General features: G+C 40.1%; 1 protein-coding gene across 1 annotated transcript; it reads right to left on the bottom strand.

The window, feature by feature from the left end:
* Nucleotides 1-136: 136 nt before the first annotated feature.
* On the bottom strand, nucleotides 137-16,848 carry chpfa (chondroitin polymerizing factor a). Its single transcript, XM_061236929.1, has 4 exons — nucleotides 16,406-16,848; nucleotides 11,053-11,617; nucleotides 5,632-5,814; nucleotides 137-5,011 (listed from the first exon to the last, which is right to left on the bottom strand). Exons 1-4 carry the CDS (start codon nucleotides 16,699-16,701, stop codon nucleotides 3,749-3,751), a joined length of 2,307 nt encoding a protein of 768 aa, XP_061092913.1. The 5' UTR covers nucleotides 16,702-16,848; the 3' UTR covers nucleotides 137-3,748.
* Nucleotides 16,849-20,907: the final 4,059 nt, after the last annotated feature.

The following is a 20,907-nucleotide window of genomic DNA, read 5'->3' as shown; positions in this document are numbered from 1 at the left end:
GCACAATTGTCAGCCGTGTGAAGGAAACGGTGATGCTTGTTCATTTGTTGCGGCCTCAAGATGTCCCCAAGGTTCTGTTATCAGCATCTGTTAGTCAGTCTAATGTTTTTATACATTATATAATCAAAACAAACACTTTTGTCTTAAATACTTTTATTGGAGAATTACAAAAACTCAGTTCCATAGAACTTCTAAACCTCACCTTTATGTCGATGTGACAAACTGGTCATTCCATTTACATAGATAAAAAATATTGTCATGTGATCTTTGCATTTATGGTACTACTTGAATAACATTAATAAATCCATTTGACAGTCACTACAAGTGAGATCAACTTGGGGTAAACTCTGACCGGTTATTTTGCCTGCACATTAACAGTGCGGGGTTTAAAGACACATCAACATAATTTAATTGTTTATCCGCTACCCATCAATCATACATTTCCATTTTCCATTTGTCCATATGGCTCGGATGCAGCGGTTTACATTTACAGAAAATGTAAATGTATTGGTTCCTTAAGATTTAATTAATTTATCATGTTATCTAAGACTTATGTTTAGACTTGCCTCCACACAATATCTTAATTCGATGATTACAGTAAAATATAAATAGCTGAACATTAAGAGAATAATTCAAAGTAAAACAATGGTCAATTAAAAATAAAGTGTGCGCTATTCCTAAACTATACGTGCAAACAAAGCTGGTAGAAAACGACAAAAGATTTAACAATTTGCTTTTGGAATACACTCGTCTTGTCATCTTGTACAATTAAAATTATCTATGTTTCACAACATTTTAGACTTCCCATGTTTCACAAGACATATAATCTCAAGTAGACTCCCTTACCCATACAGATGGATTGGGACAACCAATCATTTCAAACAAGTTCAAACCACAACCCAAAAAATGGACCATTATTAGCTACTACTGCGAAATGTAATATGCATTACATATCTGTATGTGTAAATCCTACACTTGACAAAAAATAGTGTGCTTCTTAGCACATTTAACTCTACATAACTCCTACATATACAGTGTATTTAAGCATAATACGATGATTGCAAATACAACTGAATCAGAAGGAATCATTGAAGAGGACAAGTCGTCAAGTCAAGTAGATTCTTTTTAAATAAAATTCTTTCTTTTGTCTACCAAATCATACTGGTGCAGTCAGAAGTTTACGCTGCACTGTAATGCAAATGGCAGGCCCTTACTTGAACTCCGTGACTATGCTACTCTACCATATAGAGCTACATGGACACCACCTGTCTTCCAAAGGGCACTGCTTTGTTTTAATTAAAGGTCCCATATTGTGGAAATTGACATTTCATTTTGAAGGTGTTATAAAAATACTGTGAAATTATCAAAACGCTCAATCCCCGAATAAATCCACACAATCAGTGTGAAGAAAATGTGCATTTAAACAAGCCGTCTGGAATTCTGTGAAGTTGTGACATCACAATAAAAGCACTCAGAAATGGATGCCAAGAGTATGAAGGAATGTTTTGATATGTAAAAAATGTAAAACAAACAAGAACAAACAAAGAGTTATCAACCTTCATTAAGCTACCAAGAATAATATGCTTCCACCTTCAAAACCTGTCAAATAACTACATTCCTCCTAAAGGTCATTGAAATTACTGCACTGATACTTGCGCAACTGAACTGTCTAAGGCTCACACAAGTCCAGTCTTCTAATGATCTTCAATTTTTTATTGAAAACCGTTCTTTCGCCAAAAATCCAACATGCTATCCATTATGTCCGTGACGCAACAGGGCGTGCTTTGGTATATAAATGCTAATCAACATGCTGTCACACAACTATTTCTTTGGCATCGTAACAGCAATATTGTATCTCATCCTGTCCACCACACTCAAAATCTCATACTGCTTTTGCATTACAAGGCTGTGCCTGTTCTGTGCTTTCACAAAACAAGCTATAAACCAAAGTTCTGGCTATTTGTTGAGTAAAGGCTCACTGAAATGCTTCGCAAAATACATTTTTCTTAAAAATATACACGTACCGCAGTGGCGGCCACTCAGCAAGGAGCGCGTTGGGTGCTGACCCACCCCCGATCTGTCAGTGGAAAAGTCCGATCTGTCAGAGAGCACCATAATTCATTGGACGGTGATACATTTTGTTTTGTTATTTTGGTTCTGTTGAAGTCTAGTCTTGATTCTAGACTTTGCAATTGCCTTTGGAGATTGTTGCTGGGGTGTGACAACATGAGGAAGACAACAGTCGATGCAAAATAAGTGGCAGCCTCAGAAATGAAAATTATTAACAAGAAAAAAACAACTGGTGAACTTGATGTCAAAAGATCAGGGAGACCAAGGAAGAGCAGTGGATGTAGTGGATGACCAGGGAATACTTTCTATGTTGAAGAAAACCTCCGGCCAACGGCCCAACAGATCACAAACACTCTTTAACTCAGATGAGACAAAGATGAACATGTACCAGAGTGATGGAAAGAGGAAAGTGTGGAGAAAAAAAGGAAATGCCCATGATCCAAAGCACACCGCCTCATCCGTGAAACACGCGCTGCGGATTTCAAGCAGTCATTGCATGCATGCAGGATGTGCGACCAAATATTAAAAATGATTATTTTATTCTACATTATGTTAAACTGGCCAACATTTTTGGATGCCTGAAAATGGGGGCTATAATTTCTAAACGGATCATCCAATATGAAAATACCAACTGAAATCAAAGCAGACAGTCTGCACTGTCATCGTATCCTTTCAAACTCAAAGTGCTCGAGTACAGAACCAAAATAACAAAAAATGTGTCACTGTCCAATGGTGCTCACTCTATATAAAGAAATGTTTATTTTAATATTGGCATTGCTTTGTCTTTCCTTTGTAATTATAGAGGTTGGATGGGAGCACTGGTGAGTGTGTGCGTGTGTGAATGGCGCCCCACCCAGGTAAAAGGCCACCAGCCGCCTCTGATGTACTGTACGCATTTATCCCAAATTTTAAATAGACATTCCCAAATTGAAATACCTGTGAATATGTTCTTAGCTACAAATCTAATGTACACATACATACATAAATAGACAATTCAATTAAAAATATTTATATGCAAGCCATATATGGCAAATTTCTATTAAGCTTGAATATCCAAATATTAAGCTGATCTGTAATATATCAACAGAATGTAAATGTCAGATGTTAAGTTTGTATTTTACTGTTGAGAAGCTGTTTAAAGAATGATTCATGATGTGAGGACGACTAGCTAACAAACAAAGCTAACATGCAAATCAAAGGCACAATTAATAATAGTAGTAATTTAAATGGCTGCCAGCATTTATGATCATCACAAGTACTCGTACATTTTCAGAGCTGCCCTGTCTTGTAGTACCCTTGGCGACCACGGCAAAGTGAAAACTTATCTGAAAGTGACCTTCATAAAGCACCCGCCTCCCACAAAACAACAAGGTTAAACACTGGAGAGTGAGTTAAAATCACAAGAATGAGAATTATTTGGAATGGAAAATTATCAACATGTTTCTTAGAAAAAGCTTCTTTTTTTTCCTTCTTTTTTTTGCGAGTGTGCACTTGAAACACTGGCCGTTCCCGGGTGCACGTGTATTGACATGAGTGATTATATTTGTGCATGCACGCATGTGTTTGTACCGTGGCGTTTTTTTTTGTAAACATAACAAAACTCCTCAGGATATGCATTGCATTTGTAAACTTTCCGATAAACTACCTGGAAGGAGAGCCTCTCTTTTCAGTTTGAGAATCACGTACTGTTGCCCTGTTCTTGTTCGAACAACAGCATCGCCAGCTGTGTCCGAGAGCCCAGGCTCTCCAGATTGCTTTGGACACACCGGTGGTAGATGTCCTCGCTCAGACGGGGATTGCACGCCTGGTACCTGTACTTCTGATGCAGGGCAGGCTCCACCGCCCTGAAGACATGCAGGCTAGAGTACTTGATAAACATGTCGTAGATGTCCAGAGTCTCCAGGAGCTCCTCGTTCTCCTGCACATCCGAGGCCATTCGAGTTCGCGTCGCCATGTAGTCGGAGTTGTAGAAGCAGGCCTCATCAAAACCGCTGCGGTCGAAGTGGCCCGCGTCCTTGACCAGGTCGATGTTAGCCGGGGGCTGTTGGTTGTGATAGGCCACGTCTGGGTTGAAGTCCTGGAAGTGGATGGGGAAGAAGACCTGCCAGCTGCCTATGGAGTTCATGCGGCAGCGGTTGAGGAACTCCGAGTTGACGTTGGTGTTGACGCTGGCCACAAAGAACAACGTGTCCACGGGGTGCTTCTTCGAAATGATGTCCATGATTTTGATCTGGGACGGGGCTTCGGTCTTGACGCTTATCCAAGGGATTTTGACGGTGGGATATTTGCGCTCGTAGGCGTTGATCTGCGCTTTCACTTCGCCGAAAATGTCATTCTGGTTGACCTGCTGAGCTTCGAAAGGGTCGTAGATGAACAGAAAAGTCAAGACGGCGTTTTCGCTGGTCTCGAAGAAATTGTCGGCGTACACCTGGAAAAACTGGTCGATGAAGTAGCGGTCGTGGACGGTCATGGGCAGGATGATGTGGACCCTGGTGGCCTCAGTGACGTAAGGCATGGGGATGATCTCTATCTGGCTCAAGGGCCGCACCAGGTGGACCCGTTTGGTGATGGAGCGGCTCCTGCCCTTCTGGCTGACCACCTCCAGCTGCAGGTCCAGGGTGTACTCCATCCCCCGGGTGGGGTCGAAGCGCCGGTACCCATTTATCAGCTGCTGCTTCTTCAGGTGGAGGACGGGCATGTACTTCCTGTTCAGCTCTCCCATGGCCGTCTCGATGACGTCGGCGACGTCCGCTTTGTCGATGCCGCGCAGCTGGCATTTCGGGGAGCCGTCGGTACACGCGTACACCTGGTCCTCTGTGAAGTACTCCCACCTCAGGACCTCGAAACGAGTCTTCGGTTCAAAGGGAGGGTTGATCCCGATCGGCCAGTGGGCACTGCGATTACCGTCGTGGGCCACCTCGCTGATGTTCTTAATTTCCGCCTGTGGGGGAATAAAGAAGGCAAGGACTCTTTCTAAGGATCAAAGAATGAAGATATTCACACACAAAATTCCCAATAAACTACATGCAATGTCAAAAATGGCAAGCTTTCAAATCATAGATTTGAAAGACATATATAACGAAATGCCATTCATGTTGGTTTACTTTTGAAAAGGAGCTCTTCTTTTCTTTTGAACAGTTGAGATTTTGAATACTGGGTGTTCTTTTGAAGAGTTTCGGGCATTTGTTGAAGTTTACTGCTGAAAAGCATTTGTCTTATTGAACAGCGGTCACTTTGTTCTACAGTACCATTTTTTTGAAGTGCATTGTGTTCGATAGTAAGTGTTTCTTGAAAAATGCACATATTCTTTTTTGGCAACTGCTGTTCTGTGAACTGTTTCTGCTGTGATAAATGTGAGCACAGCTGAAAAGTGGCTATATGGCTTAATGGTGGGCTTTCTCATAAAAATGTGTATTGTCCATAGCTGTTCTGTTGAACAGCTAGCATTTTATTAAAAAGTTGCTGTTCTAGTGGGTGTTTTGTGCGGTGTGCAGGCAGTTTGATGAACAGTGAATATTCTGTTGCACAGTGCCAGTTCTTCGGAGTTCTTGAAGCGCTTACCTGTAGTTTCTCAATCTCACTGTAGGTCCTCTGTAGCTCAATCTCGGTGAAATGTTTATGCAGTCTGTACATCTGCTCGGGATCTGACACTGGATGGACAGTGAGGGCATTCTTAAAGTTCACATTTTCCTCCTTACTTGGATCAGAGTTTTTTCCCATTTCAAAATGATAATACTGGAGTCCCTGGAAAAAAAAACAGCATACAAAAAACATAAAAACGGAGGTCTATAAATGCGTTTGAATATGCATACTTATGTAGTAGGTACAGTCATAAGATATAGTCCCAATAGCAGTTTTTGATTTAATTAAACCAAATTTAATTGGTGAATTAACACACAAAATTCATTTCTGAACGATACTTCAATATGTGTATCCTAATAATACATTTTCTTAAAAAAGCATGGAAATGCTGTAGCACTAACAAAAAACTAAGTAAAAGGCATGTAAAAATGTTAAAATAAAAATAAGCAACAAGATAAATAACATGCATGACTAAAAGCAATAAAAATGAGAACAGTTAAAATATATGACTACGTATCCATAAAAAGTATGCTAGAGTAATCATTTCATAGATATATTATGATATTTCATATTTTAACAACATTTCTGTTGTTTGGATTTACCGTTGGATAGTTATCACAATACAGGACTGGGTATGCATACAGTACAATGCATAAACTAAATATATCATGTCAATATATCAAATATTATTTGTGGTTCAATAACAAAATAAGTACAGTTACATCGCATAAAATGTCTAATTATTTACAATTTATAGATATATTGTTCCATCTATTTATTTATGTAATTATTTTTGTACATTCAAGTTTTTCAGTGTTTTAATTTCCATCTCGCAAATGAAGTCATTTGAAGAATGTTTCAAGACTCATTCATACTAATGCAGAATAATCATGCAACTTAGTACAGCACACCAAAACGAAGAAGTTAATGAATATTTTTGAACAGCCTTTGAACAAATCAGCACTAGATCTAGACTGTACTAGAAGCCCATCCCATTTGTTGCCACTAAGCAAATCCTACAACTACAAATCAAAGTAAACAATATCCAGACAAAAATGCCTACCAAGTGTATCTATTCCCTAACTCCTGACTACCAGCCTAGCACAATAAACGGTTGCATTGAAATCTCTACCATTTAAATAGAGTTATTGTAGGGTTAATTTTAAATACAACTAAAATGCTACATATACAGTTTCAAAATGAGCCTCCTTGCTTGCTTTGCACATACCAAAGCCCAATCTTAAGAGAACTCACTTCACTATGGACAAAATGGCTATATGATTTTCAGATGTGATTCCTTCAATGACCCTTAGCCTTCACTAGAAATACAAATGTCTAAATTTAACCATCAAAGCATGCTCATTTCACATGGCTTTGGATGGTATATGCCAACAGTGCTAAATGGTAATCCTTCACAGCAATAAGATAATTAATTATGAGTATTAGCTCATTATCGGACTATGTGAGATTACACAGCACATTATTACCCGCCGAAGCATGTAAAGTGAATTTGAAATGGCGGAGCTGCAGGTCAACACATTCCTTCCACCCCCAGGGGGGGTTACCTCCCACAGGAACGGGTAATTGCGCTTTGCTTCTCATTGTAATTATTTTAACGACTACACCAGACTACAGTGCCTGGAGCAAAATAATTTCCCCCTGTAGCACACACAGCACACCAATTTATTAATGATCCCAATCTCTGCATCACTTCAGGCTTTGAAAATGTGTTTAAACACTCCTGCTAATGCGGAATCGCACATTTACAAATGGAGCATACGGGACCGACCTTTTTTGAAGGATGGTAATCGCATGGGCTTCACGCAGGAGGAGAGAAAGTGCTTTCAGATTAAAGCCACAGATGGATATTTCAAACGGGCACATCTGCATCATTTCTCTTGGTAGCAGATGAGCCTGTTTTTTTCAGCCCGAGGCGGATTTCAGACACTGAATGTTAAAAGGTTGGCATTTTAAACAGAAGGTCTCATGAACTCCTTAGATGAAATCACTCAAACAAACTCATCGCACTCTTATCAGCCAAACGTGCCCATTGCCTGACGATTACCGGGTCGGCAAAGCAGCGTTTCAAGCAGCAAGAGCGATACGTGAATACGAAACATTTATTTCTGGGTTAAAAATCACATTTTGCTGAGAGCCAATATCTGTAGAACAACAAATCTAACGAGGCTAATATTTTTGCATGAGAATCTGAGTGGTCACCCCCATCCCTTTTCACAGAATGACCCTTATTTATTTACTTATTTGCTTACTTACTGCTTGATTGGTAGACCGACTGTTTGATTAATTGACTGAAATGACCATGAGACATACGTGATTTGAGACACACTATCCAGTAGACTCAGAGTCATGGGGAGGGGGGCAAGTGTGTGGGCACGAGAGTCAAATTTCAGGTGGGATGTTTGCCATTACACCCTTCAGCAAGGCAACGTGTTTGGGTCCGTTTTAAAACAGCACTGAATTAATTATTAATAGGAGGGTCAGGTTGCCTCAATGCAATGACCCAGCTCATGCTTGACCCTTCAGTACAGAACAGACTTTGGAATGAGGCAGGTAAGCACCTGAGCCAATTACATAGGAAAAGCCACTGGTTACTTCCAAGCTATTAAAAGCACATAGAATTAAACATCTCACTCTGCTAGTGCTGTACAGCCAGTTCACCCGGCTGACATATAAACCCCTGTCATTCTTCTACAGTTCAAAGTTGCAACTAGTGCTGTTCTGTAAAGAAATTGACAAATAGTTTAATAGAGAGTTACAGCATAACATGTAAATATGTGTTAATGTGATTTTTTCAAAAGCAATGCAAAGAAAAGGTACATTTACATATTTACCAGTTATATTTACTATAAATCCTGCTATTACCTATACCTTATATGCCTACCTTTCCTGGGATAACATATTCTTGTAGTGATAACAGGACAACAAAATGCTAGGAATTACGAAGCAAATTAAACAGAAGAGACAGTAAACCATGCAAAGGCAAGAATATCAGACAGGTTGTGTGTACACAAGCAGTAAGTAACATGTAAAAAATAAATACATTGTCGGTCTATATATTTTTAATTAATACATATTATTTAAAATGCTAAGCATTTCATTTTGACGTTTCAAAAACGATTGGATTCAAATGCTTTTGAATTCAAACAAGATGGTTAACAGAAAGTGTGCTGCATGATACCCACTGTGAAATGTCACATACTGTACTGCTTCTGGTTAGGTCTGTGGTTACATTCCTCTGTGGTGCCTCCCATCACACCTACCCAAGGGGAGCAAATACATCTCCAAGAATGCTGTAAAATACTGCAAGCCTTTTACAGTCAGTATAGAATTAAAGGCAAACTGTAGTAAATTGCATCACCCAAAGTGGTGAACCCACCCAGGTCTGGCCCTGCGGTAGGGTGATGTCTCTATGGCCACTATGCTGGGTGATCAGAGAGTGCAAATGGGGACACAGTGCTGAATTAATTAGCCAAAAGCTCTTTCATTCCCATTTTTGCTTAGGAAAGCAATCCAACCTATAACAAGGCAAAACGAAAACACACAGTGCAATACCAAACTAAGGGCACAGGCAGAAACGGCAGAAACAAATATACCATACTGCAGCTGATAACCAGCTCACAACCAGCTCATAACCAGTACTCCAGCTTTGCCTTGATATCAGTCCAGATGAAAAACAAGATTCACACGGGTGTTTCTTCCTGTAAGTTTGGCTGCCATGCCATGATGTCATGCCAGGGCTGCATTCTTCTTAAGAAAAACAATGCTATATATAAACTGCTGCTTAAAAGATCCAGTTGTACAAGGTGCGACACACATTCTTGTACAACCGTCACGGTTTCTAGTTACAATGTGCGTCTTCCTCCCCACGTCCCCAGGCACGCCCACCAAAACATCCTACAGATTTCTGAAATGTTGTAAACAATTTTGAGTGAATATATCAAAATATTTAGCATATTGAACGCACATTGCGGGGCAACCAGAGCAGCACTCTTTACTCGTCCCTTACCCTCACCGTGTCATAAACAGCTCAAACGTTCCCTCTCCTGGCAGCCAGTTAGCCACTTCCAGGTCACGAGGAGGTGAGAGGCCAAAGGAGGATTCCTTTTAACTAAGCTGCCTGCTGCCTGCATTCCGGTAATACTGCCCAAAGCATGGCCCTGTCATCATGTTAATGTAATTCAGGGAGTACCAAAACATAAACATGCTATGGGTAGGTTCATATAAGGTTGGCTGCAGCAGGACTTTACAGCCCTTGTGTTAATGAGCTTCTGCTGGGAGACTGTTCTGGAGAGAAGATTTCCAAGGCCGTGTTTCTGTGTTTAAGTAGGCCAATGCTGTGGGACCCAGGTCCCAGTCCCCGTGATTAGGCAATGCTGGGAGGCCCAGTCCCTCCCTCTGTGAATCTAAGGTCATCCATTCTACAGCAGATCTAAAGCAAGTTTTTTTTCTTTTTTTTAAATATAAGGAAAACAATATTTCACAATTTGGCTATTTTGGCTGTGTTTTTACTTAAGCAAACAAGAAGAAAGAAATCCACACACGCTTATAAGAAAAAAGAAATCCACACAAGCTCAATAGTATTTTAGTAACAGGCGACTAATGTGAGTTATGTGTAAATTAATTCACCCATGAATTCATCCCTCTCCAATTGGTTCTCCCAGTGAGGCTCATGTTTGTTCCTCTATAATCTATTTTTATGATTCCAAGACAGCTCCCAAAAGCCATAATGATATAAACATAGTGAGGGGGTTGCCACCAAAGTTTTGCAATGGTACACTTTAGTCTCTCAGCGCTGTCAGCCTGACTTTGTGCCAGTGGGGCTCCCAGGGCTGTTTTGCATAGTAGCTACATATCTCAATCACAACAGAACGAAAAGTTCACTTCAGAGGCTAACAGAGCTACTGACATTGAAATCAGTGGCTCCATACCACAATCACGGATGGCAACAATCAACGCCATTGATGTAATGAGGGGTTATTCACAGCTTTGCAACACCTGAATATAATCTTTAATAAGAGGATGTTGCCGACAGCTCCGAGCCGGCACACAATCACTTCACCCCCATTGTAGTTTCAACTGGAGCTTTGGTAGTTGCACCCTAGCGACAGTGTAGTGCACGGTCCTATGTTTGCCAGATGTTTTGTGTTAAGTTTCACTGAGTGACAGAAAGCAGCCTATTACACAAAGCCTCAAGCAGGCCGAGGCCTAAGCAGCCCATTTGGTTTAATCTCCAAAGGAGGTACTGTATCGGTGCGACAGTGAGGGGGTTCTCATGAGGCCTTTGAATTAATAGCAGGTAAAAGTAGAATGCTCCCAGTGAATCTCCACCTCAGTACAGAAATGAAGCTCTGCCAACAAGACGAAGATAATCGATCATACCTCGTGCTCGTCCACACAGTTGGTGTCAGCGTAATCGATGATGCACCGGCCGAGCCACTCGTCTGGCCTGGCGCTCAGGATGTCGTTCCTGCAGTTCTCCAGGAAGGGTTTCAGCCGAAGCAGCAGGGTGCGGGACAGGAGGTACCCAAACCCGCCGTAGCAGTACCTGCCCTGGGGCTCGCCGCCGATGAACTCCTCTGGGCTCCCCATGTAGAGGCTGCGGTCCATGCTCAGATGGCCCACCAGGGCCTTGAGCCGGTCAGCCTCCGTGTACGTGTCGTCCTGGACGAAGTAGAACCAGTCATACTCGCTGATGTAGTGCTCCAGCACGTACTTGACCGTCTGGAACATGTTCCAGATGAGGCGCTCGTCGCCGTGGGTGACCACGAACATGCCGTGGGGGATCTTGCGGTTGCGCATGCCCGTGAAGAACACCACGCTGTCCAGGTGGTGGCTGATGGTTCGGTTCACGGCTACGCCCAACGTGTTGATGGTGTTCTTGGACGTCAGCACCCCCACGAACAGCCTCTCCCGTATGCCTAGCTCTGTGCTGATGTACTTTGCCCTGAAAATTAAGAAAATCCAAACTCAAGAGACGGCCCTTTGTAGGTCATATTCGGTTAAGCTATCTCTTTTTCCACATTGCATTTTTAGATTGCTTTGCTAAAATAACCAAGATTGAATCCTTCATAGGGTAAAACGGCTGCACTACAACACTAAATGAACTGATAATCCAATAACCAAGTGGCAGGATAAAAATAAAATTGGAGTACTGGTGCACTCCAGTGCACCAGCACTTTGTATATAATAACATGTACTTCCTGATAGATGGCTCAATATGACAATAAAATATGTCTGCATTGAGTTTAACACTCCAATTTGTGGTTTATAAGGACAGAGTGTGCTGCTTTAAAATATCACAATTATAAGCATATTTTACATACACTGCGACTGAGCTATCCAACAGGCTTGGCACAATCATACATTCACTATTCCTATAGCAAGAGAGCTTCTGTCCGTACTGCTGAAATATCATAACCTGACTATTACAGTGTGCTGTCCATTAAAAAGTGAAATTAGTCATTAGCTCAGTATGGAGTGTGTTGTTGTCAGTGTATGCAAAATATGCTTTTAATTGCGATAATTGCAATTGTTTAAAGCAGCACACTCCTACTTGTGGTTTAAAGGACAGAGTGTGCTGATTTAAACTATCGCAACGATCGCAATTAAAAGCATATTTTATATACAATGACAACAACACATTCCATACTGAGCCAATGACTCATCTCACTTCTGTTTTTAATGGACATCACACTGGAATAGTCAGGGTATGATATTTCAGCAGTACGGACAGAAGCTTTCTTGTTACAGGAATAGTGAATGTATGATTGTGCTGTTGGATAGCTCAGCCGTCATTCACTCAATCAATCATTAAGACAATGCTGTCATGCCTGAAGTTAATACCAGGCTTTCTGAAGCAACAAAAGACACTCATTCATTTTATCAGAGATTGCAAAGCCAGGCTTTATTGAATCACGTGGATAATTTGAGTTCATATGTATTTTCAGGGGTAGACAAATCATAAATCTATGTGCTAGCCCACTGGGATACCAGATATGGATGAACAGGTATTTGCATGTGTGTGTGTGTGTGTGTGTGTGTGTGTGTGTAGTGATCAGAGAACTGGCGCAAGAACAATAGCATCAAAAAAAGCTATTCTACACCCTGTAAATGTTGCAGTCTTTCAAATTTTTTTTTTTTTTTTTTTAAACGTCCTTCTGCACACCACTAATAAAGTAGCAAACGAGTCCATAAATATGTGTAACAATGTGTACACATAATTGCATGCATGAGCCCCATTGGATTGATCAAGCCAGGCAAGAACCAGCCACCTTAGCTAGGAATGTCCGACTGTATGCCACGGAAGACTTTGCCTTACACTAAATTCACTTTGGACTGTTAGCTACTCCAAGTCATAATGTGAGCATTTGTTATTTGACAGTGATATGGAGTTTTGACAAGACATTTCTGAGCCTGTTTGCTCTTAGAGACTACAGGTGAAATCAAAACCTGTCACTAGGTTTAAAAATAAAATATTACAGATTCACTCAAATCAAGTGGCGTGCATTTAAGCCTATACAATGTTGTAAGAGTAAATAAATACAGGTCGGTTCAGTACTTTATTTGATGTAATTCAATGTACAGCATTTCAGTGATCAGTTTGCAGGAGTTCTATTAGATGAGGGATCCAGCTTTTATTTCCTGGTATTTTTATCTAGATTTGTTTAAAAAAATGTAAGCTTTTGTTTCAGACCACCCATTTTTTAGATGAGCTCAAGTATTGGTATTTTAAGTGACTGACAGGTGCTTCTTCTAGCCAAGATGTGTCTTGTTAGATTCATTGGTTAAACAATAAATAATTCTGAATGTCTACTCTTGGTTTTAGCCTTGGGTTTTGCCTGTGAATACTGCATTTGTGTTGAAAACCAGAAAGCTGTCTTTGGGAGCAAAGCAAACCATTTTGAAGCTTAGAAAAGAGGGGGAAAGAGCCATTGCACAAGCATTGGGGATAGTTTATACTTGGAATTTCCAAAAAAAGTAAGAAACTGCTGGCATACTGAGCAACAGACATCAAACAGGTCAACCAAGGAAAACAACAGCAGTTAATGAGAGAAAAATTGTGAGAGCTGTGAAGAAAAACCCCAAAACATCAGTCAGTGACATCACAAACAACCTCCACAGGGCAGGGGTGAAGGTATGTCAATCGACCATTCAAAGAAGGCTATACCACTCCTCCACAGTGGAGGAAGTATCATGGCTTGGGCTTGCATGGCTGCTTCTGGAGTGGGCGCACTCATCTATATTGATGATGTAACTCATGATGGCAGCAGCAGGATGAATTCAGAAGTCTACAAAAACATTCTGTCTGTCAACTGCAAGGAACGTCATCATGCAGCAAGAAAATGACCAAAAACAAACTGCTAACACAACAAAGGACTTAATTCGGGAGAAAATATGACTGGCCAAGTCAATTACCAGACCTTAACCCAACTGAGCATGCATTTCAGTTATTGCAACCAAGGGATATGCAACCAAATAGTAAGTGTTATTTACTTGGGCTGATACAAAAGACACTAAGTAGTTTAACACATCTAGGTGTAAATACCAGGAAATAAAAGCTGAAATTCTGAACTCTTTTCTCATGCTCATCTTTTTATCTCAACATAAAATCTATTCAGTGTATTGCAAAAACAAAGGAAATGGCCTTGCTCTTCCAATATTTTGGAGGGGACTGTATGTGGCTTATCTTTTCTTCTTGGAGCCTCCTTGCCTAGGTGTAAATACCAGGAAATAAAAGCTGAAATTCTGAACTCTTTTCTCATGCTCATCTTTTTATCTCAACCTAAAATCTATTCAGTGTATTGCAAAAACAAAGGAAATGGCCTTGCTCTTCCAATATTTTGGAGGGGACTGTATGTGGCTTATCTTTTCTTCTTGGAGCCTCCTTGCTCTATTGTTTTACACAGGTGTAAATGTTACATGCATTCACCTAAGCACCCTGACTCAATGCACCATAAACACAACAGCAATACAAGTTTCCTCAGAAATGGTACCAAATTAAATAAAACTTGAAAGTACAGGCTACATTACCTGTGTTGGTTTGGAGCAGTAGGACTGTTTTATGTTAAAATCCCGTCTCAAGAGGACATTCAAGTTAGTATGGAGATCTAAATAGACATGTCTCGGCTTCTGGATGGAGGCCAAAGCCGAGACAGGTAACCAAGGCGAGTAATGCAGATACTTGTCAAGACTTCATAATTTCAGTATGTGATGTGGAAAAAAACCATTATCACAATTTTCACAGTGTTCATACAATTCCATGATCAATTGTCAGAAAAACAGGTTAAACAGTGCGAGGCACAGTTTGGTTACTCAACAAACTGAGGAAACATGATGCAAGGATTTTCAGTAAAGGTAGCCTAAGGACACAAGTATGACTCATTTCTTATTACCTTGTGCAAATGCATTTTAATTAGGCTAAGTTAGCTTAATTGACTTCAAAATAACCAGAGGTAGGCTATATTCATTCACTTCCGAACAATATAATATGAGATTCAAAACATTTTGCCATAGTGTCTACTATGTAGTCTGACTATAGACCTGCACCATACAGTAGGTTTCTAGTATATAGCCTATTGGTTAACATGGTAAAGAACATAAAAGTATAAAGCACATACAATATTAGTTGTATAATAATTTAGTTAGTCCAGTTAACATATCCTACTGTCACCATGGCTTTTGCCTAATTTGACAGGAAAGGGTAAACTCGTTGCATCGTATGTGTATCAGTCTAAACTCTGAAGAAGACAGGCCAACAACTGACAGCAAGTCGCTAGTTACAGACTCACACAAAATTGGCTACCAAATGAAAAAACTGATAACTTACTGCAACTTAAATGACTAGGCTACCTTGGTGTTGTGGTTATTTTACATCATAAACAAACTGAATAAATGAAAATGATCATTATCGTAGCCTATTGTGTTTCTAAACCCACCAACACCCTTATAACCAATTACCTAGGTCGAAGAGTGATGTGATCCTTAATTCCAAGTCAAAACACATGGAACTCTCAAGGAATGTTAGGCCTCAGAATTATTTAGGCAAGCCTATATCTCGGTGTTCTTGGTAACAGCGTTAAGTCAGAGTCAGTAGCCTCCTCGATATGGTCTCAATTCTTAAAATTATTCAGCCATTTTAAAATGCTAGCTACCATTAACGATTCGACACGCACATAAACAATAGGGCATAGCAACTTACAGTATGAGTCCAGCCTACTGCCACAAGCTACCTTAAGTAACCTATCGTTATACTTTAATTAATGAAGATATTTCAATTTAATATTGGACATAACTTCTAGCCTACCCTATAAAAAGCATGCCTGGCAATTTATGTTAAAGAAGTGACCATGTGAACAAGTCTTTTAAAACACCAATTTCAATACTGTGGAAACGGATGGATATGAAATCGAAAGGTTCAGGCCATATCCTAATTTTTGTGAAGACAAAGACAGACTAAAGTTACTGTCACGTTATTATTATAGTAAGAGGAATACAATGAGCAGCATTGATGCTTTCATTCCTGAATGATTCCAGTGACGTTCAAGCTGAAAGCCAAGCATAGCCTGCTTAAACTCAGTGAGCACATTAACTTGGCTAACTTACTGTAACCAAACTTAGATCTTCCGTTATAAAAAAAAGCGTGTAACCTTGGTTGTATATGTAGCCTAGCTTGAAATTCAGGCGTTTAAATGATTGAAATCCTTAAATACAACCTCTGATTCGAATGTCTCACCTGAAAACTTTCTTCGGTTGACTTTGTTTTACTGGTGTATACGGTACGATTCTTGGTTCAAAATCCTCCTCGATGTCCCCATTTTCCCCGTTACCAGGCGATATGGAATTGGGTCTCCTGGCACCTTTCAGATTCCCTTCCTGAACCAAAACAACTTCATCTCCCCTTTTAGAAACGGCATCGCACGGTTCCTCGACCCACGTTACGCCCAACAAACTCAATGTAAATCCCAAAGAAATACCAATTACAACCGGCCCGATCGGCCTGATGAGAGAAATTAGCATGGGGAATCTCATTGTTTATGGCAGTTGGCAACAGCAGAAATATTTCCGATTCAAACGTAGAATCCCTTTAAAATATCAAATATACAAAAAAAAAAATCGCTTTGCAGGAAGCAGCATCAAGTCATTATCATCTGATGTGATGGTATACGGCAACCCTACTGTCTCTTATCTTCTTCAGTAGTGCAGCTAAGATTCTTACGTGTCAGTGGTGCTGGCTCCTCCTACATAATAAAACCAAACGTCAGAAAAAATACAAGGAACTTCGCCCTTTAAAAGCCAATATGCTCACTCTACATTACACGTACACATGCACATTTACATTACATAATGCCTAGATTCTCATGAAGGCAAAATGCACAAGCAAAATGATTATAAGATGTAGCTAGCTAACAATAAAACAACTTAAGGTTGTCATGGTGAAATCGTACTGTCACGTACACTAGAGGGCGATCCGTCACCTTACGGAGTCATATTCCAGTCCAGAATGGAGGCACAAAGAACTGGTTAAAATGTGCATTTGGCTTGACCAACATGAAAACGAAAGATTTCTCAAGAGATTTTCTATTCCTTGTTCACTTTGAGTGGACATCAAGAGGAGCCTAAATGTTATGTTCCGGTTATGTGTATAACCACGGGATAACGTTCACAAGAGCTCTTGAACGATACCTGAACGCTTTGAACACAATGTGACTAAACTCACCACCTGATTGCGGGCATTTGTATGGACTATGGTGTTATGTATGGCTTTTCTGGAACACATCACCCCACCATCAACCTGCGGACCCAACCATCTATCAGACTCCACTGCACACCCACGAAACATCCTCTGGTAGCAAAACGTTCAGAGAGAAATTACAGTTCAATGTACGAAACGTAACTACGTCCAGTCAGTTTCACATTAACATATTCTCACCAGCTCACTTATTAAATAAATGAGAACAGAGATCACAAATACGGTAGGCTAACAAATATTTTAGTAACAGGTTACGCAAGTCTTTTTTCATTTCACCTCAAGGTCTCTCCCTCTATTAATAGAACGCGTCAAAAATAGTTGTCTGACGCCAAGCCTTTTAAGGTGGTTTGGAACTTACTTGATTTGAGTTACATTTAAATTATTTCAATTCATTTGTTTACAAAATGATCCCAATATAATTGCAGAATTGCCGCTGTCTTCTAAACTATGCTGCAACGTCAAGCAAGCCCAGAATTGCCTATAATTTCCCTCATCATCCCTAACAAGGCCATAAGACCATCCGTTGCAGGGGCAATATAAAGTGATGTTACTCATGTGTGCCCAATATTTAGGTCATTAAACAAGGATAAGGCAATGTAGCTCCAGGCACAAGAGCATGGGTCAGCGTCTGGTTTTCATTCAGGAGGTCAGAGGTGATCTTCCCCTCTGGCCAGGTCATTGCCCTTACAGCCAGGGCACCTTTCCCACAGGTGTGAGAAACAAACACATGACGACAGAAAGATTTGGGATAGCCCAGATGCTCAAGATTACCATTTTGACAGAATCCTATTTTGAAGGAAGTGGACTCATCTCATTTCAATGAATGTTAATTTGCTGAAATAAAAAAAGAAAAGCTAGATTAGACTGAAAAAATATAGGCCTGTGCTAACTTACAACATAAGTAGATCCAATAAATAATGCAATGTTTGCTATGTGCAGATATATTACAAAATGTAGTGAATGGAAGAGTGTTTTCTCATTGTATACTCATTATATAATCACATTTAAGGCCTGTGGCCTTTGACCAATTTTCCTCCCAGGCTCGAGGATATACGGCTCATCGAGAGTCAGAGATTCATCATCTTGAATCCCAAAAAACATTTTTCTGATGTTTGTGTGATGTTGAAGGTGAGGGGTCTTTGTGTGCCTATGATAAGACATAGCCAATCATTTGACTTTGTTATATCTTACTATATGTTTACGTATTAACTATGTACCTATCAAAGATAGCATTATGAATGTATTAGTGAAACACTTTTTATATTCTAAATGGCGGAGACTGCCTCGGTCTCTTCAGTTCATGCTTGACAACCTTGTGTGTCTAGGTAATGAACTCTTTCTGCAGAAAAATACATCCTTTTCTTTTTTGATACATCGGGTTGCACCTGGTCAAGGAGGGTCCTCATCAACTACCCGTTTACAGTTTATCATATCCACCATTGGAGGGTGAGTATATTACTTTTTACCACGTGCTTAGGTAATGCTTTGATTGATATGCTGTTTATAGATGAATTTACAAGAGGATAACATGACAGTACATTTTGACTATAAAGGGGTGGGAAAGACCTGGTATCTAATAGAAACAGGAGCCGGTAAAAATTCCCCTTGGGGGAGGTAAAGCGAACCAGCCCTTAAGAACGAAGTGGTTGTATCTGTTCGGTTTGTTACTTGGTCTTTGCTGTGTGCAAAAAAAGTTGTCTGACAGGAGGCTGGGGGCACAAGACCCGGTGTAGGGGAGGCAGAAGTCCTTTGAGAGATAGGCAAAAGACCTTTGGTTGGAGGCCGGGGGCAAAAATTGAAGTAAAAGTCCTCACGGGGGCAGAAGACCTGTTCAGGAAGGCGGAAATCCTCTGGCAGGGAGGCAAAAAGACTAAAAAAGACCTTTTATATGAAGGCAAAGAGACTAGAAGAGCACATTGTGCTTGTTTCTTATCTAAGGTGCACAGCAGATAGCAATTAGCAGGCTGATAATTGTGGTATTTGTTGTTTGTCTTGTGGGTCCGACCAGTAGGCCCTACTGTGTTTTAACGTGATTATGATAACTATAATAATAGGGTTATAATATAACATAATACAATATAATAATTGGAGGAAGTTATGGATGCAGAAATGTTAAATAGGTCAAAGGTACAGTAACAGGATTAATAAATTATTGTGCACAGGACATATAAGAGGTACAACACAGATTGAACTAGGAAATCAAAAAGGAAAAAGAAAGCGAATTAAATCTTTAGAGAAACAATTAAACGATCAACTGCAGCAGTTAGAGTTAAGTAGTCATACAACAGATGATTTAATTGGGCAACTTAAGTTGTCATGATAAGAGCAGGAGGTTGTATGGGAGAAGTAGACAAATATCGAACTCCAGCCAAAAAAATCAAAAAGATTCGGAGGCCTAACATCCAGTCAAAAAAATGTAACAGGTAAAATATACATTAACTTCTAATAATCATACTGGGCTTGACTAAAGGTTTGTTAAAGACTATGAAATAATAATAATCTTTCCCTTTCCCAAAATAAAGAAGCTAAGAACACCGAACGTGCCATGAGGACATAATAGATGTGGCTCTAAAAATATATTGTCTAATACATACAAACAAAAAAGTAATTACCTGATGAGTTTCCTTCTGTTTAAGTCAAAATCTAAAAGATTGCTCATTTTGACTCAGAAAAAGCTTTTGAGCCTATCATTCAGGATCCTGTGGGTCACAGTCAATTCACAATTTGAGCCCCTGATAAACAGCTTATATCTATTACAGATACATACCTATGCATATGGCAAAAATATCTATTAACTTCTGTGGAAACAGCATATATATTACACCAGACTAAGTGGCAATATAGAAAACAACTTTCAAGTCGTGATTTTTTTAAAAGCAGGAGGGAAGTAAAGGATTATAATATAAGCAGTAAAAGTATTAAAGTATTAAAATCTTGTGGACTCTTTAGCCAATGAAAGACTTTGAAATGTATCTGCCTTGCTGAAACACACCAAAAACCAGCAGACACTGCGGCCCTCCAGGACTGGAGTTTAACACCCCTGCCCTATGAAGACTGCATGGGTGATATATGCTTAATTCATATTGTGAGAACGTAACTAAAGCTGTTAGGTCTCTCCGCAGATAACGTTTCACTAACCTACATTCTGAATTAGTGTATGTAAGATGCAACAGACAATAGCCAAGAACATAAAACTGGTGGCGGCCTGTAGCGTAGTGGTTAGGGTACATGACTGGGACCCGCAAGGCCGGTGGTTTGATCCCCTGTGTAGCCGCAGTAATATCAGGCCCTTAACCCTGCATTGCTCCAGGGGAGGTTCGTCTCCTGCTTAGTCTAGTCAACTGTACGTCACTCTGGATAAGACCGTCTGCCAAATGCCATTAATGTAAAAAACTGTTAGAGTATTCAGATCGCTCACATTGGGATTCTGGGATTAGCCTATGGGATGAGCAGGTCAACCAGCTGTTTCAAAACCTAGCTCAAGG

This window comes from Conger conger, chromosome 3, assembly GCF_963514075.1.
Source record: "Conger conger chromosome 3, fConCon1.1, whole genome shotgun sequence".
Lineage (NCBI taxonomy): Eukaryota > Metazoa > Chordata > Actinopteri > Anguilliformes > Congridae > Conger > Conger conger.
Note: the sequence above shows the minus strand (reverse complement) of the source record. Positions and strands in the feature narration are given on the sequence as shown.